Source organism: Oryza glaberrima, chromosome 3 (assembly GCF_000147395.1).
Source record: "Oryza glaberrima chromosome 3, OglaRS2, whole genome shotgun sequence".
In the NCBI taxonomy this organism is placed as follows: Eukaryota; Viridiplantae; Streptophyta; class Magnoliopsida; order Poales; family Poaceae; genus Oryza; species Oryza glaberrima.
Genome location: NC_068328.1, coordinates 23,823,450 through 23,848,007, shown reverse-complemented (window position 1 = coordinate 23,848,007; position 24,558 = coordinate 23,823,450). Strand labels below are relative to the sequence as shown.

Genomic DNA, 24,558 nt, shown 5'->3' with positions numbered 1-24,558 from the left:
ACACTAGTACAGCAGTGCTCAATTATCGTGGCCATCCAACAGATTATAATTAATTGCCTAGCTGCATTGTTTAATTAATTATGTCGAGGTGCTAATTAAAAAACCTGTTTCTGGATTCAATGATGAGAATGAGATGCATCCTTTTGTGATGTAGTGTACACAAGAAACATTAGTATCTTCACAATGTTTTATATTTCCCAGCCAGCTAAAGAGAGGAAACATGCCATGTGCATAGAGATGGGGGATCTTGTTTTTATATATCTTCCAGTGGTAAATTGTGCATCATAATATAATATGATGTTAAGAGTTTGGGGTTTTTGTTTTCCATCTATCTGTATTACGTGCTAAGGTGTTCAAATAGTGAATTGTTCAAGCAAGCAAGCAAATAAGAAGGGTGCAAGGTTGGCTAAAAAGGAAAAAAAAAATCAGGTTGTTGGAAAGCAGTGCCATTATTTTTTTTTTATGAACTTTAGGCTGCTGCTTCAATGCTATTGTATACTTGTATGCGAATATTGTATCCAAAAAAGGAGGTTGAATGAGAAAGCTATTTTAAACTATTGCAAAACTTAAGCTATCTTTTGTTGATCCTATGTCCCCTTGTAATGATGACACGTCCCAAACAATCCGGGTGTTTTCAAATGCTCCAGCAGAGCAAGAAAAGAATCAAAGATTTATTTTTTTACAAAGTTGTATCAAGTTGTTAGTTGCAGCATGCCAACAAAATTAGAGATGAGTACAGGTTATGCTGATATCAGGGGTTCTAATCTTCTGTATTTTCTTCCTCTCAAGGAGACATTTCATATATTAAAAATCTTGTACAAACAGGAATCAGGAGACAATAGCTAGCACGGTCGGTAGTACCAACCGTCTAAACTGGAGTAGCATGTGTATTCACATTCACACTGAAGATCCATCAATGAGATTTTCTACCACTTGATATCTTTCAGACTTGATAACGGAGTAAAATACTATCACTAGAATTTCTTCCATACCTTAATAGCAGAGTAAAATTATACCACTAGATTTCTTTCAGACTTAATAGTACAGTACAACATTTGTATCACAGTAACTGCCTATACTGAGGGCACTCATGCTAAGCTAGCAAAGCAGTAAATGAGTTGAACATTCCTGAGCATAACATTTCAAAGGATACAGGCTCTTTATTGTCCCGAATAGAATAGAATATATCGTCATGGCTACATATTATTGTTTTACAAAGTCTCACAGGCCAGGGAAACACACATCATAAGCAATGGAAACAGTTGCCCAAAGCAACTTTATACAACAAGCGCATCATAGATACTATAAGTTCTGGAGACATCACCGAATGCACAACTTAACAATCTCCCAGCAGTGTGCTATAAAAATTAGGATGTGTACAATAACAATGCTCAGGTTTCTACATCTGGTTACGTTATTATCAATCAAGATGAACGGTGCACTGGTTCCGCCTTAAATCGATCCCCTTTTTGTCTTGCGATGGCTGAGAAATTCAGAGGTAAGCCCAATATGTCGGTGTAATGGTCAGGAGATTATGCGGATTTAGAGGATGAGGTTACCTCTTGCTGTGCGAACTGCGGAAGTTGAACCCTTTTTGAACCATCTGCTAGCCGCTTGCATGGAAGATGTGGTTCAGCTGCAGCGAACTCATTCAGAACCTGGCAAAAATTTTGGCAATACATTGGAAAATGAAAGGCAAGGGGCAATGCTTTTCCAGATCTTTTTTTAAAAAAATAAAAAGATGGCTCAATTGACACTATTAAAAAACAGCTTCTCAGCTTTATAAATTATTTGTCCGTACAACAAATTAAGTGCCTAAACCAGAACTACCAGTCTTTGCAATCAGAACTGTAAAAGGTCAGTTGCACTGGTTGCCCAACAAAATGTGAAATCCAACAGTTTGCATATGAAGTTTCTAGGAACATGTTTGTTCCACATGACATGATGTTTAGGAACAAGTTTATTGCAAAAGTTATGCCATAAAAAAGAGGGTAAAGCAATTTGATCAATTGCGAATTTGAAGTCTTCTGGCCGGTTTGCACCTCAACCAGTTACCAGCAAGCTGGTCAGGTTTACTAGCTAATCTGGCTCATCTTTTAATTTAATAAGAGGCAAAGCATTTCAAACTGCAACTAGCCAACTGGCGACTGCCAACTACCTTATGCTCTCTCAAAATTAGTGCTGGTAGCAGTAGCATACATAGGCGTCTTTTCAGTTTACCTTCTCTGCTAGTCACCGCTCAACTCTAAATTCGTGAGGAGCAATGGATAGCAAAGCAACAAAGCAATGAAAACCTAATGCACCAGCAGTTAAGGACAAGATGGATGAACCACACACATCAACTTGGATGTCAGTAGTTCCTAAGATGATGACAATTGACATAAGGTAGACAAACACCATGGACTGATCAAGAGCCAACCCTTTAGAAGCAAGAATACAGACACAGGGAGACTGATGAGTGTATAGAGTATATAGGTGTTCTATTGCTCGCCAATGGTCTGAGTTATTTGGCTTGAACCCTGAAGACTCATTGAGTTGGAGGGCCTTAGACTAAGGCACTCCAGTTCACTATATAATTTTTTTAAGGGAGGGAAGTCTGCAACAGAGATTTTTGTGAGAAGTGTCTTATATATAAAATCTAGTTAAGAAAATCTCAAGTTACAACATCAGTCACATGACGCAGGGGCATCAACCATCACAATGTACACACACCGCATCCAATTGTATGGTTTATATCTAAGTTATGTATTGCCTATGGTCTGGTATACCTTCAGCCTGCTGGTGCTTACTCCTTTGTAGATTCCAATTGAAACACTTTTCTTCGTTATGTTGTCTTTCGGTTTATCAGTTTCTGGAGGGTAAAAATGAGCCAAAAACCAAAAAGCAAAATTAGATGTTTTTCCACCATATTGGATACAAGAACCTTTTTTCCAAATAAAACAAACTAAACTTGAAGTTAGCAAACTTATGTTCAGTTCAATTTATCAGGAGTGTCTTTTAGTTTATCAATTTCTGGAGGGTAAAAATGAGCCAAAACCAAAAGCAAAATTAGAATGTCTTTCCATCAGATTAGATACGAGAACCATTTTCCAACTTAATACAAACTAAATTTGAAGTTAGAAAGCTTATGGTCAGTTCAATTTATCAGGACCAATCTAGTTCTGCAGTCTGCACAAGGGCACATGTCTACAGTTATTGGTAAGCAAAACACACATGTGAAGTGTGTTCTTCAGAAATATCTAGTCATTCTACAAGAATTCCAATTACTTGTTGTCCATTGTGAATGATTTGATGCTTGTCACCTTATGAGCCTACTTGAAAGTTGAAATACAAGAAACTCAAAACACAGTAACAGGAAAAATGCAGGAATTGAGTGTCATGATCAATCAAGTCCTACGGCAGCTGAAAAACAAAGGAAAACTTCAAAAGGTGTTTAGATACAACACCAGAAAATTGTAGGTTTGGAAGAGACAGAAACAGAAACATGAGATATGGAAATATTCCTCCAAAGCCCATATTGAGTAGTCTACCATATTAGGAGTTTCAAAGGAAATCATGGAGTCCAATCCTTTGTTCCAAAGGCCTCCATAGGACTTTTTTTTCTTACAGAAGGATTGTAATTGTCCAAAATTCCATATTTATCCTCCATTTTAAACGGGGCCTAAAAAATGCAATAATCCAGCGACATTGAATTTTACCTAGTGCACTTGTAACTGAGTAATTGTGAAAGAAAGTTCTATCCAAAAGGAAAATTCACATGGGCATGAGAAAGGGTCTCGTAAACTTTACCTGGTTTCTGATTGCTCCAATCAACATATCATGACAACCAGATGCATGCACATTCTTTAATTTTGGACACTGAAGAAGCAACCGTTCTGCGTAAAATATTTAGATGGTTAATAACGATGGCTACTATCAACATACTCAACAACATGAAGAAAAGGGGAAAGGACATAAGACCTGGATTTAGATTTGTACAGGAGTTGAGGTTTAGATCATTCAGCTCTGGACAATTTAGATATAGAGCCTGCCATATGTGAAATTAGTAAACCATATGAATGATTATTTCAATAAATCAAAGCCTGCAAATTCCAAAACACTTACATCTATTGCTGAGCAGCCCCATAGACTGAGCTTCTTCAGATTGCCATGCTTAATGATAAGCTTTTGGTTAGAAGACTGTTTTTTCGAGGTGGGCAATTTTGGACAAAATCTAATGGCACCGTTAATTTCACCAAAATAAGGCCCCTGTTTTTCATTCTGCAAACTAGCACATAAGGTCATTCCACAGTCCATTAGCTGAAGAAGTGGTAATTGTGCTGTTGCAAATTGGATCCCACCTATGAAAAGACAAGATAAGTTTTTTTTACGCTGGATCATGTAAACACATACAGGTGGACATCTATAATGGAGCACGAATAATAAACCATGAGAAAAAATCTGTCTTACACGTCGTCACATTTGGGCAAAGAGCAAGGAGTAGCCTTGATAAAGTATGAGGAAATGCCTTGCAGATCATCCCGACACCATTATCACTGATACTAGATCTGGAGTATAATCAAAATAGCTAACTACATCAGTTAATTTTGAAAACCATTAGAGGGGAAATAAATCAATAGCTTTATGATGACTTCGTATTTTATTTATTTCTAAGGACATAAAGTAGTGATTACCCGCTTAAATCAAGCAATTCCAAGCTTGCACAAGATCGAACAATAGATGCAACAGCTGCATCTGTTATTTTTGACCCTAGAATCAATGATAGCATGCACAAGCCCCTGTGACATAATAACAAGATTGAGATCAAAGGGTTGAAATGCTACATAGTTAGAAATTTGTGATGATAATCATTGTATTATAGCTCAAAGATCCAGTAAGATTACATTAAAAGCATGGTGTGCTGGAAAGATACCTGAGGCTAGCACCCTCCAGAGCAAACACAGCTTCATTGGATAACTGAGCAGATGATATGTGCATGTTTTTTAAGTTAGGACAGGTACGACCCAGGCCATCCATCAATGTGACAAGATCAGTACAGTCGTTACTTTGCTGTGTGAAGCACAGCGAGATTTCGCTCATGTTAGGACAGTTTATGACCTACAAGGCATTTACACTCCAATGAATTATAGCTGAAAAAGAAGCTGTTAAATTGTTAAAGTATTAAAAACAAAATATTACCGATTTTGAAAGGGAACAAAGATCTGACAGCCAAAGAATTGACAGGCTTGAGGAGTTTAGATTAAGAAAACCAAGGTTACAGCAACCACCAATTTTGAGAACTGAGAGAGAATGCTTTTCCGAAACAAACCGACTTAGTTCCTCCCTGTTGAGAACAGAAACAGCTTTATTTGAAACAGGTCCTGAAAGTGGGAGGCTAATAGTGTTGCAGTTATTTTAAAACTATGTAAAATCAATCAGTATTGAACATTCAAGATACCAATAATGGCAATATAGCCCAGGAGAAAAACTGGTTTATGCAAGCATAACATAACACGAGAAAATGATTAGGGACAACAAAAATTATCAGCAAAGGAAAGAACCAACTAGATTGCATTTTTAATAGTAGAATTGTAAAGAAGAACAAATCCTGGCTTGGCAGAATCCAATTTGCTAGGAACCTTGATTTTACATGGCAATTTTTAGATGGGAAGCTAGCACTTGCAAACAAATACATGTCAATTTGAGCTATTCAAACTATATCCAAGCAAGCCCACTCTATGTAATATAATGAAATTTAAAGAACCAAAAGACAAAGTCAAGATACATAAGTAAACACCACATCACGTATGCAACAACTAATAAGTGATAACGTTTCAACGTACCCAGTCATCCTGTTGACTGCATTGTCAGACATGCTGATCTCAAGAGTTCCTAAACTTGGGCAGGAAAAAGCAAGACAGGCCAGTATAGTGGCATCAACATCACTGCATAAAACAATAAGATAGTTAGATACCTGTGATAATAAGTTATAAGTACAACATCTTTTTCAAAGCGCAATAAACAGAAACCGCAAGAACTGTGTATATGCCCTGTAATAAGCATAGCATCTTCTTCTCAGTGTAAATAACAGAAACAGCGTCAGAGCTATATTGACTACCACAGTGGCCAGATCCAAAAAAAGGTAGTTACTTGTGCTCATTCACGTAAATCTAAGCGCACAAGTTAATTTCACTGTTGATAGGCTTGACCGAATCTCTATACTGATGGAAAAAGAAAAGATTTTTTTATTATTTGAACTTTTTAAATTTTTAATTTAAAAAAAAAAACCTTTCAAAACTTATTTCCAAGATCTTAACCTTTTGGCCATGCTAGCCGGACTGGCGTGGCAAAACAATACTACCATGCCGGTCTGGTTGGCGTGACAACGTATTTAGCCATGCCGGTCTAGCTGGCGTGGCAGCGTTATTTGGCCACACCACCCTGGCTGGCATGGCAAGATAAAACTATCGCGCCTGCAGTGTGTAGCGTGTCAGTGTTGTTTTGCCACGCTAGGTGGGCTGGCGTGGCCAAAAGGTTCAGATTTTGGAAATAAGTTTTGAAAGGGTTTTTTTTAAAAATTTAAAAAGTTCAAAAAAGAAAAAAAAGAAAGGGATAGTAAGCACAAAAGGTGTAAGACCAGTTCTACATTTGTTAGTGTGCTTGAAAACCTTTACGATGTGAATACTTCTAATTTGTTTAGGACAAATATTACAGTTACTTAAATGATAATAGACCTGTTAGTTGGTGGTCACTAGCCACTTTATATTTTATAAAGGAAGGGATCTTTAAAGGTTAACAGATGAAAAAGATAAGACAAGTGAGACAAAAGGCAACTATGCTACAATCCCTTCACTGCCAGCTTCTCTATCGCACTGGACCTAGAAAGAGTCCAAACTGGAAGCATAGATCCTTGAGAAATAGAGCAGCTATGAGTGCTGTCCACTACCTCTAATGTTCCAAAACAGATAATCCCTCACTCGCAACAGAGACCTTTCAATGTATTGTACCAGCAGGTCATTGATAATCATGTGTTCAATTATCCTTTTGCTTTACCAACCAAAATGCTACCTAATCTGCGCCCATCCAATTGACCATGCATACAGAATAACATGTCCCACAACTGTAGAATCAGTCAATATAACTAAAAATTATGATGAAAATAAAGTTTCATTAACCACGGCAAAGTGGAGCCAAGAAAAATGTAAAGAACCCCATTTTCAGAACTGAAAATAGATGTATGTTGTTTAACATAAAATAACTGAACTGCGTAGGTACTGGCAGAATGAACTAATACTGTTTTTTAAGTTTTTAAAAATAGTTGGTGTAGGCCACAGGCTCAAATAATATGAATTATGATAGAAGAGAACAGTTTCTACTGTTCAAAATTAGCAAATTTTATTCTAGGGCTAGTTCTATGTCAGTCCATCATCAACGATAAACAACACATTACATGTGCATTTCCTACAAATTAATCTAGTCGATCACTTGTGAAAGTTATACACGCCACCCTTGCAACTATATCAAAAGATTGTCCAAAAGAGGGAGATATCAGCACAGACATGTCTTAAGCATGCTCCCCATTATTTTCACCTTGCTGCACTGAGAAGTGAGACACTGACAAGCATCGTGTTGTGCAAACTAAATCTCCAAACACCAAGATCTGATGAACCCCTCAACAGAACACACGAGGTTTTCTCATCCAAAGCTAAAAGGCCAGAAATGACGAGCATTTTCCCAACAGTTTGACACTAGTAATTCCAATAAAATAGTTTCATGTGCCAACACCATTTGGTAGATTTACCACCTCAGCACATCTGACCGCAAGTCCATGGGATTCCGGTGTCGTAAGAATAGAAATGGCATTTCGGTGCCATGCTGACTAGCGATAAATCTTCTAGCAGCAGTGACAGATCGGCCATCAGTTGTCCTTGGGAAATCTCACGTTTTCGACGAGTTAGTGTGATTGTGCTATGGAGTTTAACCAAAATTCATTGGCCCTAAGAGTCAAATAATTTAGAGAAGGCATTTTACAGTGCCCTGGGCAGCCACCGATGAGAGATCCGGCCATGAATCCGAGAAGATCGGCGTGGAAATGAGATCGTTTTTGAACCGGATTCGTTGGGGGTTTCACCTTTCCATTCGCAGGGAGAGCCGCGAGAGCGCGGGGCACCGCGGGAGCAGCGCGCCGACGAGGCTGACCCCGGCGGCGCGGAGGCGCAGCTCCTCCGCCGCGCGCCACACCCGCCCCGCGCAGTCGCGCCAGCCGCGGCTGACCGCGGCGGCGGCCATGACCCCCCTGGGCCCCAGGCGGCGCAGCACCTCCGCCATGAGCTCCCTCGGCACGGCCCTCCCGCCCAGCTCCACCGCCTCCTCCTCCTCCTCCAACTCCTCCTCGCCGCCCTGCCCCTCCACCATCTCCACCTCCCCCTCCCCGCCCCGTCCCACCGCATCCGCATTGGGAACCACCCTCGGCTTCTTCTCCGGAGACGACGGCGTGGCCGAGGCCGAGGCGGTGGCGGCGTCCTCGAAGGAGAGGGCGCGGCGGAGCTTGGTCCCCTCCCCTCCTCCGCCTCCTCCGCCGCTGGTGGTGGTGGTGGCGGCGCCGGAGGAGGAGGAAGGGGAGGGGGTGGGGGCGGGGCCCCCGGCGGCGCAGACGTGGCCCTTCTTGGGGAGGCCGCAGCGGCCGCAGTTGTAGCTGCCACGCGTCTTGGGGCGCGGCGGAGGCGGCGGCTTGGGCAGCGACGCCATGGGCGCGCCCCCCACTGGATTTAGGGTTTGCTCGCGCGGCTGTTGTTGTTGGAGGTGGGGGATGGATGGATGGATGGGTGGGGAGGGGAAATAGTTAGCAGCTCGGGAGGAGGGCGGGAGATTGGGGACGGATTGGCGCCATTTTTCGGGTCGCGAGTGACCCACCGCCCGCCACGACGCCACACGCGCCTCTACCTCTCGCTCTCGACAGCCAGTCGCAGTGAAAAATAAAAGGAAAATTTAAAAAAAAATGGATGTTAGGTTTTCTATGGCTTTGGGAACGGGGAATTCCCTTTCATGTTTAAATACTTTCTTTTTTTTCTTCTTTTACCACTGGAGTGCCTGGAGGAAATTCCCATCACTTTCCTATCTTTTTATCGCCCTCCTTCAGACAATCGCTTTTACACTCCTCGACTTACCCTGGCTCATTTTTCCCATGTGCTCTTATCAAACTGTTAAATGATATGTTTTTTTATAAAAATGCTTTAAAAAACATATTAATTCGTTTTTAAAATACAATATTAACAGATAGTTAATATTCAAATAATCATATGCTAATGGATCATTTCATTCTACATATCTTTTCGATCTTCTCTTTTCTCTCCTCCCAAACACAACTATCAAGATAAAACTTGAATTTTACATTTGGTTTTAAGTTAATTTTGAGTTTTTTTTCATCGTAGTTTATTTCTAGCATTTTCTTTTAAATTATTAAGAATGTATATAAATTTTTATTTAAAATTTATTTTTTGGTTGGTGATAAATAATAATAATAAGCAAAAACGATGATTGTGTAAATTTCTTCTTTAGTGAACTTTTAACTTCCTAGTTCCTACTAGAAAATGTTGTTCGTTTCCAAAAATTTAAAATTGTTGTGTGATTAAAAAATGATGTTAGGACACTCCCAATTCATCGAGTCTATAGATATAATTATCTATTTATTTCACCACGCATATATAGTTTCCACAGTAGTGTCTATGGACGAGAAATCAAACAACTATTTTCCACTCACAAACAAGTATAGGAGGATCAGCTATATCATTTTAGTCAATGTGTCCATCTGTGTGTACTATCAACTTCGAATAAATAGTTATTTAGGTAGTCGTCCCTTGACAACATTCTAAGTTGATGTGATCGGATCAGTGAAAAAGCTGCATTCCATTAAGTAGAACAGGCACCTGCATCCAATCTATCCATGGATCATCAAGGCAGGTTGTCTATCGGGGGGGGGGGGGGGGGGGGACTGCTCCCCAAGTGGATCATTATGTTTACTCACCCTCCCACAACTACCTATTTGTGTAATAGAAAGCTTCACCAAGGTAGGAGATGAGTAGTGGGATGTCATCTAGTAGAGATTGGGGTGGAAGTACGGGAGATTAGGGTAGGGATTTAGCAAGGAGACAGACTAGCGGTGCGCAAAATCGTTGAGGGAGAGAAAGTGTGGACAGGAGAATGGAGTTTTCACAGGAATAGGCAAGCGAGGAAGAACATTAGCAATTCCCACGCGAGGGAGGCACCACTTCGAGCACACGACGAAGGCGCGAGATACGAGCACGACGAATAATGGCGGGAATGGGGCGACGTGCAGGGATGAGAGATCGAGATGGGTGTTGAGAAAGGAAGTAGACAATACCCAGCCAAGTAAGGGATCTAGACTCTACCTTGGGAGCTATAAAGATGGAGGAAACTACAGGTGGTCAAATGTTTAGTTGACCATCGGTGAAACATCGAGTTATACATGATAAAAAATCAGCTATTGAACATTTAGAATTTTAATGAAATATGGTGAAAACACACATTAAACATGTCGCCATCACGTATGAAACATTGAGTTTCAATTGCTTAAAACATATGTTTTTCTTTCAGCAGAATATAATCATGTGTTATCTTGTTATAAATATTAGATAAGTAGTTTAGGAGAAAAATAATTTTGAAGATCTATACAAGCATGGAGTAGAAACAGAATAAGTAGTATGCTAGATTGCTAGGAGAGAGAATAGGGGCATGGGCGCCCAATACTTTACCGACCATTGGTGAAACATTAAGTTATTAAGTTATACATGGCGAAAAAAATAAACTATTGAAATATATTTTTATGAAAAACAATGAAAACACACATTAAAATATGCCACAAAACCGTGTATGTAAAAGTGCACCTAGGCCCCCATTGGGGTTTTGGACGATTGATGACAAAATCGTAAGGGAACTAAGTGTGCATAAAGTGTATTGAACATGTGTTATTTCCAACATGAAAAGAAAAGAAATTGCAATGGTAACCTTTACAAAAGATAAGGAAACGACACTGTATAGAATTTGACATTTTTGTTTACAATGCATGCATGGGTGATGCTTGGAGCTGCCGAGGTGCCATCTGTCCATGGAGCATGAACCATCATAATTTTATCATGTTCCTTTTTTTTTCAAAGTCTAGGCATGCCGCGCTATCAAGAGGGGTGTGTGCAATGCGAGACAATGATCAAAAGTGTTCAAAAATACATTCTTAATTGTTGTGTTGAAAATGTCAAAGTCCCACACCCTTGAATCTTTGTTTTGGGCTTTGACTGGTAACCTGGAGTACCCGAGGCCTCGAGCATTACCCTGGAGTTTCCTGGTAGGCTTTTCGTGTGCCTAGAGCTCCTATTTCGAAGGCCCCGACCTTGACTTGGGGCCATCTTTCTTGTAGTACGTCCACAAGACTCTGGGAGTTATCTCGGAGCCACCCGTAAGCCACTTCGCTGCCCGGAGCCTCGATCCCGGGGACCTCGGGCTAGTCTGAGCCACACTCAGCTTGTAGTCCCGGAGAATCCAGGTGGATATCCCAGAGACTCCAGACAACCTCCTCAGGTGTCTAGAGGTTGTTTTCTAGGATCTCCGAGATCCACTTCACGGCCACAGCAGCAACACTTGGAGGCTCCGAGGCTCAAGCCTAAATACTTCGAGATCGGGCTGTCAGCCTCTCAACGGCTAGTGGTTGGTTGGTGGGGGTAATTATACCCCCCTGGCAAACCACCACCCTCTCCCCCTCTAGCTCCCCGTTTGTGTTCTCTCTCTCTTGGTGCTCTCCCCCTCTCCATCTCTCTTAGCTTTGAGGCAAATCTTTGTGGGATTTTGGTGGCCTGAGTGCTTGTGAGCTAGAGTTCACCCTTGAGCATTTGAGATCGGCCTTGGGCCTTGCACATGCTTGTTACTCTTGGAGCCTTGGGCCTTGGGCCTGGCCCGAGCCAATCGCCGGTTTCCTGGTCACCGGGAGGCGCCTTCCAGCAAGGGTCGCCATCGTGGAGTCCGCAGTCGCTAAAGGCGGGGAGTCACCGGACGCTTTCGGTGTGGAGTCACCGGTCGCCGGCAGCAGGGATGCGCCTGGCGCCGATAGGGGATGGCATGACACCCGGGTGCCCCTTCTGTCCGCTGAGTAGGTCTGGGCCGCCGGTACCGTACCACGAGCCTCCATTGTCCTACGAACCATCGGTGCTGTGCCATTGCAAACGAAAGGCTGGACTCTTCATATCGTGGAAGAGCTGCCTGGGGAGGAGATTCTATGGTTGTTGTCCTAAGAGGGTAAGTTAACACTAACCCTTGCTATAAATTTTAGCTATTGATCAGCAATCTCCTTGTTATCTATTGAATAATTGCTATTGATCAGCAATCTTAGTAAATTTTAGCCAAAGAAAAGGAGATAAATCTATTTTTGGTAGGCTTGTAAGATAGATGAGAGCTATTATTCAAATATGTGTGGTAACTTCTCAGTGATATAACAATTCAACTTCAAGTATTTTAGCTATCGATTCTTGTCAATTTTTGTTGTTCTTTTTTTTCTAATATGTTCATATTTTGTTTACATATAGAATGAGACAAGGTGCGATTTCTTTCGGTGGTACGAACCGCAATTTGATGAACAAGGTGGATTTCTTGGTGACTGAGCTTGAAGAAAAAAAACATTAAGGAAGAAGGTATTCAAATCCGTTTGGGTGAGCTGATAAATGACCTCAATTTGAAGTGAAGGATGTGCAGCCTCAGAGATGTGGAGATGTTGTTGCCAATCTCTGCTATTCGAAAATGCTTTTGCACCGCTGCTAGTTATCGTTCTTCACTATCTTAGTTTCAGTCCCAGTTAGTTTCTGCAATCCCAGTTTGTGTTTGAACTATATCGTTGGTTAGTCTCTGTGTGTTAAAACTCCATCTGTAATAACTCTTGTGTCAACCTTATCATGGTCACGCCATGTTGTTGGCTTCAGTGCTATCCAATGCCGGCTTCTTACATGATGTTACTGATGTTTTGCACTCAAATGCGATGTTTCAATAACTGCCGCTAGGATTAAACTGAAGTTGTATGAAAATTGGCATTTCGTGCCTAAATGGAAAACATGGCAGTAAATGGGACCAAAGATACTAGAAGCGGAGGATGCAAGAATGGATGTTTGATGCTAAAATGGAAATTGAGCTGATGTCTCTGCCACTAAAAAAGAAAGTACCAAAATAGAAGATTACCAAAACTGGAGCTTGTGACGGTGAAATGGAGCATATGGCTCTCTAATGGAGCAGATTAGGGAAATGGAGCAACATCAGGGAAATGGAGCATGTCATGGTGAAATGGAGCACCTCAGGGAAATGCAGCAATAGCAGTGAAATGCAGCACATCAGTGAAATGCCTGTCACATGCTCCATTTGCCTCACTTGCTCCATTTCAGCAGCATATGCTCCATTTGCCTGACGTGCTCATCAGGCGTGAAGGGGTTGCTTGGGGCGCGACTTGTTCCACACCGGGCCAACTCCTTCCGGCCGCAACGGTTGGCAAGGCTAAAGAGCTGGGCCACGATCAGAGCCATCTTCTCCAGCATGCGCTTGTTGCAAACGCCTGACCTAAATGCGTGTATGACAACATGGTGGGCGATGTGCGGGATGGTGTTGCAGACCTGGCTGAATCGTTGGAGAAATGGCACAAGGTCTCATCCATGCCCTAGCGGAGGGCGTTCAAGTTCACTTCCATTCCGGGAAGAGGAAACGTTCCCTGAAAGTTCGCCATGAATTGGTGGCGAAGATCCTCCCAGGAGTAGATTGATCTCTCGAGGAGGTTCATCATCTGGGAACTCCCCTGGGCCTTGAGAGCGATGGGGAAGTAGTTCGCCATCACCTTCTCATCGCTGTCGGCTGCCTGGATGGCGGTGATAATATCTGGAGGTACTCCGTCAGGTCGACGGGGCCATCATACTTCTCAAGCAGGTTGGGCTGAAACTTGGCCGGCCATTGAACCAGCTGGAGGCTCGGAGAAAGGGTTAGGCAGCCCGAGCCACACAATGCTTCAGTGGAAGGGAGCATCGGGGTTGCCCGACGGCCTTCCTCTAGATGGTCGGGGAATGCTTCTCCCGTTGGCTAATGGAGGGAGAGCGCTGATAGTCAAAAAGGCGCAGCTACCCCCGCATGGGTGGCATGCTGCATAGGCACACTCACGCTCCCCATGTTATCGACGAGATGTGTAGAAGACGTGCGCATACTAACATTAATGTGGGGGAGTAGTTGGAGCAACTCCCTCGCCTTGTCAGCTTTCCCTCGATGTGGCTACGTTCCTCAAAGGGAAACAACTTACATCGGAGATGGTTGGGCTTCGCCTCCGGATCCATCGCGCTCGCAATGGGCACACTCGGGCCCCCTCTCGAGGCATGAAGAGTGCTTGGGCCGCTGCCCGGGTCCCAAAGACGATTGGGCTTCGCCTTTGGATTCATCATGCTTAGGGCACCCTACGTACTCGGGGCAGCATCGGGCACCCAAGCCGTTCCCATTGCTAGATATATATTGTTCATCGAATTTGGACGAGCTTCTTGAAATTATCGAAGATGAAAGAGTTCATGATGGCACAACTTACAAGGGAGGCCCTTGTTTGCTTGTACTTGTCTCAGTATCTTGAAGATGTAGATCTTATACGTCGTGATGTGTACCACAGCGGCCTGATGACCCGAGGGGAAAGGAACCCGGTTCCCATTTCTTTGACACTATGTGACATGTGGATAGTTAGATGGCTAAATAATTACTCACTTAACTCACATTAGTGATCCATACGTGTATTTTGAAAGTAGAGTGATCTATATGACACATCTAAACAAGTTGGATGAGCCTGCATGTATTTTACTCTATAATATTTATTGCAAAATATATAAAACATTGTTTAAATACGGAGGTATATCATTCGTAAGAAAGGAATATCATAAACCGAAGGAAGTAGAAGTTAGGAGAAAAACATTACCATTGAGAATCATTGCTCAGTCACTCCAATATGCACCAGTGATCAACTCACATCAAAATATTAAGCAATCCAAAATTTCTTTTAGTTTTTTTTTCTGCACATTTATATCAACCTTTGTATTATTCTGTCCCAAGCACAATGAACTATGTGTAATTTGGGAGACCTGCACAAACATAAAAAAAAACTACCATGAAGAGATGGCAGACTTTATCAATATTCATGATAGCAGCACCACATTTAAAAGCAAGAAGAAGCTCAATGGCACTGAACATTACTATCGACAAAGAGTAATAATTGGTAAAGGCAACTTACAGAATAGATTGATATTTCAATATAGCTAGAATGGTGAACAATCATAGTGAGGCTTCATGTTTGAAGGTAGGCACAAAATCAAGGTGGGTAACTGGGCATAAGTCAAACACCAAGTCACCAACATTTATCACCCGCTTTTCGTTGATCAAACCATTGCAATATTTTTGTTTTGTGCAGGAAAGAGGAAAGGGCTTCGGCGTAGGTGTATGAGAAATCTTCAACAATTCCAAGTTGGGCGCCACCAGCGAGGATGACAGGCGATGGAGCGGAGTGAGAATGCACGTAGTGGTGACAACGACAGGAGGATGTGATCTGTAGGTGTATGAGAAATCTTCAACAATTCCAAGTTGGGCGCCACCAGCGAGGATGACAAGCGATGGAGCGGAGTGAGAATGCACGTAGTGGTGACAACGACAGGAGGATGTGATCTTCAGAGAGAGAGAGAGAGAGGATACATGCAACGGCGTTATTAAAGGAGCGAGGAGGCATCATCGCTCAGAGGATGGCATGGTGGCTGGGTTAGCGTAGATGATTTTGCAGTGGCGGGACTCGGCGCATCAGCTCGTGGGGTCAGTGAGTTCACTGAATGATCCATAGGCTCAATCCGTTATGGATGTATGAAGCCATTAGTTGGAAGAATCCGACAACTGCGGAATGAATGGGGGGAATTGTCTATACGTTTCACTGGAAACATGTAAGAAAGAATGAAACTCCTCCTTTTTTATATCAGTATCTATACTAGTACTACAAAAGACAATAATGATCAGCCCATGTACACTAACTTTTGCTTGTTTTACAAATTAGTGTATGATATTATGCAGTAGAATGTCTGTTGGAATAAAGTGAATAACATATATTTAAATAAACATGTGCATTTTACCCATAGCAAAATATGGGAATTTTGCTAATAGATATGAATGTACATAATACGTAAGTACATCAAATTCGAAGTACTCCTAGATGTAGTATATCGGTCCTAAAATAACTTTATATTTAATCATAGTAACACAAATTAAGATTTTTTTTTTAAAAAAAGCTAAAGTGTTCTTCATCAATGAAAAAAATAGGATCGGTGGGTGGATAAGTAAGAGATATTAAAGAGATAAAACTAATCTATTTACATATCAAAGTAGGTAAAGAGTAAGAAATGAATATTTGGGACAAATTGTGTATATATGCTTAAAAAGTAAAGTTAATTTAGAACACAGAAAATAGTACATTCAATCCAAGTCGAACAAACAAACACACGATTTGGAGAACTCTCTTGAGCCTTGTCAACTTTCCCCTCCCCTTGCTACAGTAGATCTTCCGTTCTCCACCCCTCCCCCCAAAATACCTGCGTTTCATCGACCGTTGGTGAGGGTTGGAGGAGTCCAGCCACCTCCCATATTAGTATAGTGTAGCTAGGTTGTAGTATTTCGTCAGGTTCTTACTGTGCTTTTGGGTATGTCCCATGTGATTTCTTTTTGGCGAAGGACCCGGGATGCCGAAGTGGATGGCGGAGGTGATGGTTTCCAGAGGTGGAGCTGTGAGATGCGAAGGTCTGTTAATGAATTGAGGGATGGAGACATCTTCTTGTGCCCGTGTTAGCTACAGGCGCCATGTGAACGCGGCGTTGGCCTTGGAGCTTTGGGCGGTGTTGCTCCGTGCGGCTGCGGCGTTGTCCATGAAGCTTTGGGCGGCAGTGCTCTATGTAGCGGAGGTGGCCTGAGAGCTCTGTGTAGCAGCGTTGTTCTATGTGGCAGTGCTGATGGCTATGGAGCTCTAGGCGGCAGTGCTTTGTGCGGCGCGGCCCACAGCTTCCATGGCTTCGCTGTTGCCTCCGACTGCTACTTTTCAGTAACGGTGAAGATCTTCCATGGTGTCTCCTTTCTCCAATCTGAGTATCTCTTCTTCATTGGCAGCTTGCTCCTCTCAATTTGTCGCGTCCTACTTCAGTTTCTGCTGGATTTGAGCTCACAGTGCTTTTACAAATCTTCAGCAATCCTCGGCCTTCTGCAAAGAGAAGTTCTATTGCACCCATCTGATTATTCCTGTGATGTTGGCTACCTGTTCTTTGGAATCTTACTTCCTTTTGTTTCAAAATAGTAGTATCCATGCATAGTTCGAGTTGAGCAAATTATGCTCCTCAGATCTAATGGAAAACTCCGTGGAACTAATTTGTTGAGTCCGGTGACACCTACATCAAGATCTACGGCTCAGCAACTAACCTCCAATTGGTGCCATTTCCGTGGTGACAGCCGTAGGAGCTTTCCGATCCGTCAAGCGGTGAGCATGTAAATGGAGGCCCAAGAAACTCTGTCGATCTGATACTCTACTGCTGTTTAGTCTCTTCTGGAAGTTTGCTTTCTTAGATTGGTTAGTCTCTACCCTACTAGAGATGGTTGCTTGCTTTACTTTGTATCATTTTAAGATGTACTAGGATGTATCCCGCAAACTCTATCTTGGGTAATAAAGTTGTTTAAGTTATTAAAAAAAAAAGAGAACAAACGTACAAATCGGTTGGTTCACACCGGCAGAGACACACACCCATCCATCCTCGTCCGCATCTTTTGGTAGAGCTGTAGAAGAAACACCAGAGCAGAGCATACCAGTATTGCACGTACAAAACCGGCCGGGCCGGCTGGGTGGGTCGGAGTGGACACGTCGGCGACGGAACCGGTTCCCCCTGGGGTCACTGACATGTGGTCCCACCACACTCATCATCGGTCGGGGTCGTGGACGGAAGAGGGGGGGGGGAGCTGGCGCGGCTGGCACGCCAACCAAACCACCTCCTGGCGCTACCACCGCTGGCCCACTTTATTTTATTTTTTCCTTTCTTTTTTGCACTCGCTTGGTCGCTCTCGCCACGAGCCCACGAACCCACACGCAGGAGGAAGGAGGCCACGACGCAGCGCAGCGCGTCTGCGCTTCTCCACCTCCCCCCTCCACCTCGACCTCGATCTCCCCTCCCCTCCGCTGGCCATGCAGCCCGCCCCCGCGTCGCCGCCCAAGGCCGACGGCGGCGAGGACGAGGAGGAGGAGTGCTCCAGGGCCGTGGTGAAGGAGGAGCCGCACCACCAGCAGCAGGAGGAGGAGGACGATGCGGCTGCGGCTGCGGATGGAGGGGAGGATGAGAAGGAGAAAGTGGAGGAGGAGGAGGTGGAGGAGCGGGGGAGGAGGAGGAGGGGCAGGCCGGGGAGGAAGAGGGGGAGGCGAAGCGGCGGCGGCGGTGGTTCGGCTGCGGCTGCGGCGGCGGCGAGAGGAGGGGTGGTGATGGTGAAGCGGGAGCTGCTCGCGAGGTGCATGACGTGCCCGCTCTGCGGCCGCCTCCTCCGCGACGCCACCACCGTCTCCGAGTGCCTCCACACCTGTCAGTTCCTCCTCCTCCTCCCTCCTACCTTCCTCCCACCACGCCGTCCGTGTTGAATTCAATTCAATTGAGCTAGGATCCGGTTTCTCCCACGTCCCCGATTCGGCGCCGTACGTGGGGATTTCGCCGTTGCCGTGGCTCCCGCGCGTTGACGTGTCGCGGCCGGCCGGGGATTTCGCCTTCATGGGAGGATATGCCCTCATGTCATGCCTCTGTGCCTTGCTAGGCGTGACCCGATTTCCAACGTTTCCCGTGTGCTAGCTACCTGCTCCACTTTTCTAGTAACACCGTAACACGCACTCCAGGAGGGGAATGCCGTGTTGTTTCACGTAAATCATTCACCCGTCTCATGGATCGCTGATAGCTCTGCCATTTTTCTTTTTTTTGATTGAGATAGTTAAGCAGCTCAGATTCACTAACTGTCTTACTGAAAGCTCGGGTGCTCCAGCATGGTAATCTACCAAGACTGGGATGAGCTCACTATTCATCTTCGGGAGACAAGGCTGGCCTAAATATGCTACTTTTATGTGGCCCCAAGCAAATGCTAGCGTCTGTTTAAGATTCGGGAGAATGCTGCATGCATTTCCGGGTTGTCGATTTGGAAACATTCTGCTCAAGTAATTAATGTTAGGCTGTCCATTGTATAAAGCAGAGTGAAATGCTACAGTAGCAACTTAACAACCAACGTCATTCACCAACGACACAAGTAGATCCTGGGTTGAATGTTGTTAGTAACTAGTAGTAATTCAAAATCCAGTTGTGCTGCTACTTGCATTCTTTATGAGATAATTTCGCCCTCTCAAATTTATACTTTATCCTCCTAATCTACATATGACATGCCCCAATATCTTTGGTAACCGATAATATATTTTCAGTTGGAGTTGAATTCAGGCAGATGTTACATATCCGCTGTTATGCTATTGCCAACTTATTCGTTCCACTTTTAATCAATTGGAACAGTGCTGCTAGCGCACATCTGGTCAGCATAGAATTCGCCTTTTGATATTTTCAGAGTTCATTTGGAAGAACTTTCATTGTTTGGCCTCTTTTTGGGATAACTGTAGTTTTATTAGTGGTTCTTCGGTCTTATGTGCTACCTTTTCTATGGATTCTTGACCCTATCACTAATTTCACAGTTAAGTTTACAACACAATAGTACAAGTAGTGAGAAAACCAGTTATGCGTCTTGACTTAATTTGATACAAAAAAGGTAAAAAAACACAATATTTGATTGCTCATAGATTCCACAGCTCTAATTTTTTCACCCTGATGCAGTTTGCAGAAAGTGTATATATGAGAAGTTGAATGATGAGGAGGTAGAATCCTGCCCAGTATGTAAAATTGATCTTGGCTGCACTCCAGTTGAAAAGCTTAGGTATGCTTATCATCATGTATATGCACTCAAATTTTATTGAGATTGCTTGTCCCTGTAGCTTGTAAGGTCAAAATAACTGTGTATTTGCACTTCAATTTTGACTGTACTGTTAAATTTCCTGTATCTTCTATTTATTACTCCTATATGATATGACTACCAAGTGGGGCATAGTATGAATAGAGCATGTCAACTTGGTACTTTGATTGAGATTTCCTTAATAAACAAAACACTAGGAAGTAATACAGTGGGAAAAAAGTAGAAATGTTACATCCTGAATGCCTTGGTGACTGTTTGTTTAACTCCAAGTAGCTCCCCACTATTTGAGTAAAATATGTACCTCAGGTTTAAACAGTATCACCTGGGATATTATGGAATCTTAGACACTTTTTAGTTAAGCTCTACGTAATACAGTAAGCAATCATACAGGACTATTTTGTACAGTGTTGATTCTGTTGACTTCAGTTTCATGCTTTTTGTTCTGCAGAATGTAATCTGGAACAGATATTCTGCCTCTTGTAAATTATATGCTCTAAAGAAGAATTTTGTTTTCCTGCTCTTATTTCTGTAGTTCCTTGTTGAGTGTACTGATCCCAAAGGTTTGCTCTCATTTTACTGTATGGGTACTTTGTAGCCTGTGAAGCCATTGGTACTTGTTTGATGATTTATATTGCATCCTGTGAAATTGCATTGTTAAAGTATTTATCATTGAAAATGCATCTGATTTATATTTTGCATATGTCCTTTAGTTGGAAAATAAATTTGACGGACTTCTATTCATGTGATTCTGCACTGGTGTTTGTGGCCTACACCTACTTATACTCATTTCTTTATGTTCCAACTTCAGGGCTGATCACAATCTACAAGATGTAAGGTCAAAAATATTTCCATTCAAAAGAAAGAAGATTAGTGCTGACGAAGTAGCAGCTCCTGTTTTACTTCCCAGTAAAAGGAAAGAGAGATCTATCTCTTCTCTGGTAGTTGATACGCCTACAGTAACACCGACAGGCTTGACAGGGCGACGGACAAGAGCAGTTACCAGGAAAGCTGCTGCCTTGCGTGGCCTTGGTCCTGGTATTGATGATCCTGTGAAAAAGGAAATTGATAATGGTGAAAAGCATGCTCAGAATTCAAGCTTGCCCACTAATTTGGGCAAAGTGCCACAAACAAGAAGACAGGTAAACAGACCACACCTTATGGGGTACCCATCTCTCATGCACTTTAATGAAAGTTACATTGGACTTGGCTGTGAAATAGTGATAATAATTACTAAGTTTTCAAACTACAATAGCTAGAAGAATGCACATGCCAGCAAAAATTGATCCTGTTGTATGCAGATGTCATCAAACGCAGAGGCATCGAACCATTCCTCCAATAAAGATACCGAAGGTGATCGCAAGGACCTGGCCGATAAGACTGATGAGCTCTGGAGACCTTTAAATTGTTTGGTAGAAGCTGCAAACAGGACAAAGTCCTCCCGATCAAGTTCACAGAGTCCAATTGTTAAGAGAGAGCAACTTAGTGACTCTCCTGGGAGCACATCTGTTAACAAAACAAAGTCTAGGGAATATATGCAGAAATCCAAAATAGAGGATGATAAGAAAGATGTACCTTTGCTAAAAAGGAAAAACCAAAGGACTGGACGGAGGAGAGAACTTCATGCCCAATCTGATAGTAAGCCTGAAGCTGCAGCTACACAAAACGAAAAGAAATTCAGTTCTATATGGTTTTCACTTGTTGCATCATTTGAACAGTAAGAATTGGCGATTCATCGTAATATAACTTTGGTTTAATATTTAGGGAAAAAAAGAATTGCTGCCATGAACTTTTATCTGATCCTGTTCCTTTTTTTTCCTGATTATTTTCAGGGAAGGAGACCCACCTTTACCACAGATACCTTCCCATTATTTGCGAATAAAGTGAGCTCCCATCTTTCCCAGCGTTTCCTTAAGGTTTATGAAAATTATAGTTTAATCTGTACATGGCCTTCATATAGATCTTGTTTGGATTTATCACACTGGATTGTCAGTAGATATGTTATGATAACAACACCAATATCCAAGAAAGAAAATGCATTAGGGAGGAACAAAAGAAAGAGATACTTACATGATTTGTAATGACTAGGTGCAAGCTGATAATATAAAAGAAAATTCTTTGCATACTTGAGCTGATTGGAGATAGAAGTCACTTGGTTAGTTTCAGTGTAAATTATTGTGAATGAGGACTTTGATCTTCCACTGATACTTGACCCTGATTCAAGAGGCAGCAGAGCCGAGGTCTGACATTTGGCAACATGTGTGTTTCCAGCTTCTGCACTTCTCTGCTAGTCTGTTAGCTACAATCTTGGTGTTGATAAACTGTTTCTTTAACTACAAATATCGTGCTAAAATTCGAGTCTAATTAATTTTTAGTTGGAAAATATATTTTGCTCGCAAACTTCTGCTAGGTGCTAGACAGTGTGGCTGCATTCAAGAGTTGGAAGATATGCTGGTCTATAGTAGTGTTGTATGATGCAGATTCAGTTGTATAACATCTAGGTCATTATATTATTTTGCGACTTGATATTAGCTGGCAGATCTGATTATGGCTATTCCACACTGTGTTTTACAATAGAGATGGAAACATACCTGCCTCGTCAATCCAGAAGTACCTCATGCAGAAGCTTGGCCTTCCTAACGAGGCAGAGGTAAGAGCTATATCTGCCTCGCATTTTTTTTTAGATTACTATCATGTGTGACTGGTATTGAAGTAGATCTTTTGGACACTCTTGTGCTCATCTGGACACGGCAGGCTGCAGATTTGCTTCATTTCTGCTCTAGTTTCTGTTATGGGCCTCTTTTCGCAATTTGAGCTACAAATTATGCTTATCAGAATCCATGTCATGTTGATGATGGGTCAATTTAATTCATAAGACCATAACTTCCAGTTTGCTGTGTATTTGTTTTTCCAAAACTGTCATTTTCCTATTTTCTTTAATCGTCCCCAGACTGTATATCATTTTTTAGATAATGGAAACTTTTATTGAACTCAGTCAATTACATCAAGGTGATACAATTATCTTGAGAACACTTCCGGCCTCTGCATAACTAAGATGTACACAGCTAAACATACAAAACCACACTCAAAAGGAAAAAAGAATGACATGGAGTATTGAGGACCATCAATCCAAAGACTAAATTGCCACCCATGAACAACTCCTTGGCCATTTCCTCCAAAAGCATAAGAGCCACCAATCCTAAGACTAGATCGCCATCCATATCCTTGGGTAAAAAACTCCTTGACCACCTTCTCCAAATGTAGACATGCCGCAACCACCATTCCCACGAACCATATCCAGACTGCATATCATGATACTAATTGTTACTCCCTCCGTTTCATAATGTAAGACTTTCTAGCATTGCCCATATTCATATAAATGTTAATGAATCTAGATATATATGTGTGTCTAGATTCATTAACATCTATATGAATGTGGGCAATGCTAAAAAGTCTTATATTGTGAAACGGAGAAAGTACTATATATTTTCCTCTCCCCATAGTAGAATACCTCGGAGCATTTTTAACTTCCTGAAAAGATTCACACCTATAAACATCGCTGTACTTGTCGCAACATTTTCTTTATCATGGAGCTTGTTTTACTTAGTAGTGAAGATCCACTGTAAGGTCATCTGAAAATATCGACTTGTCTGGATTTACAGGTCGAAATAAATTGCTGCGGGCAGCCAGTGAACCCTACACAACCCCTGTGCAATTTAGTAGAGGTGTGGTTGAGGGGGCGATCAACACAGACAACACAGACCATGATAGGCTCCCCTGCCAAGGAGTTTGTAATGGTGCTAACTTATGGGCGGCCAAAGGCCATCACGCCATGAATGGCACCACAAACACAAGGCTCAAGCCATTTTTCGCCTAGAGGCGGGTCCTGTTTCCTGCCATTTTATTGGGCCCATGGAAGAAGAGGTGATCCGAGATAAACCTCCTTGATACATACATAGCCTCACAAGTCACAATGCGGTTGGCTCACTTGGCAGCCAGCCCTTGGCGTCACATTCATATGCATTCATTGATGTTATTCGATTCCATTAAGATTGTCTTTTTCTTCATTATTTATATTATACAAAAAGGTGTGTAAAGATTAGCAGAAAAAAGGCTGTTGTGAATTATCTGTATACCTGTAGTCATTATTGCTGTTTAGGTTGGTTATAAAGAGTCTATATGTATGAGATGACTAGATAAAGTGGATGTGGATCGCAAAATTTGTCTTCCGGCCGTATCATGGACTGCTGTAACAGTTACTAGATCGTTATTCTTTTTGGAGAGCCCAGCTTTCATTCAAAGCATAAGAGTACGTTACAGAGCAGAGAAAGAGAAGAAAGACAGATAAAAGTAAAAAGGGGCAAAAACCTGGGGATTCCAGCTTAACATGAACAGAGCACTATAGCTGCTGGCACAGCTCAAAAACAAGCCAGGAAACACACCAAAGACACTTAAGTATTACTCAATTCATCAGATACTTAAGCCTGCTATCTTTCGGATACTGGCAAGCAGTAAGTCCCTTGA

At 42.4% G+C, this 24,558-nt stretch overlaps 1 protein-coding gene and 1 pseudogene across 1 annotated transcript; one reads left to right on the top strand and one right to left on the bottom strand.

The window, feature by feature from the left end:
- Positions 1-1,135: 1,135 nt before the first annotated feature.
- On the bottom strand, positions 1,136-8,813 carry LOC127766064 (F-box/LRR-repeat protein 17-like; annotated as a pseudogene).
- A 9,300-nt stretch (positions 8,814-18,113) lies between these two features.
- LOC127768047 (E3 ubiquitin protein ligase DRIP2) lies at positions 18,114-24,263 on the top strand. The gene is made up of 7 exons (XM_052293555.1): positions 18,114-18,626; positions 19,902-20,001; positions 20,846-21,176; positions 21,336-21,751; positions 21,867-21,917; positions 22,612-22,684; positions 23,697-24,263. Exons 1-7 carry the CDS (start codon positions 18,239-18,241, stop codon positions 23,868-23,870), a joined length of 1,533 nt encoding a protein of 510 aa, XP_052149515.1. The 5' UTR covers positions 18,114-18,238; the 3' UTR covers positions 23,871-24,263.
- The last annotated feature ends 295 nt before the right edge of the window (positions 24,264-24,558 follow it).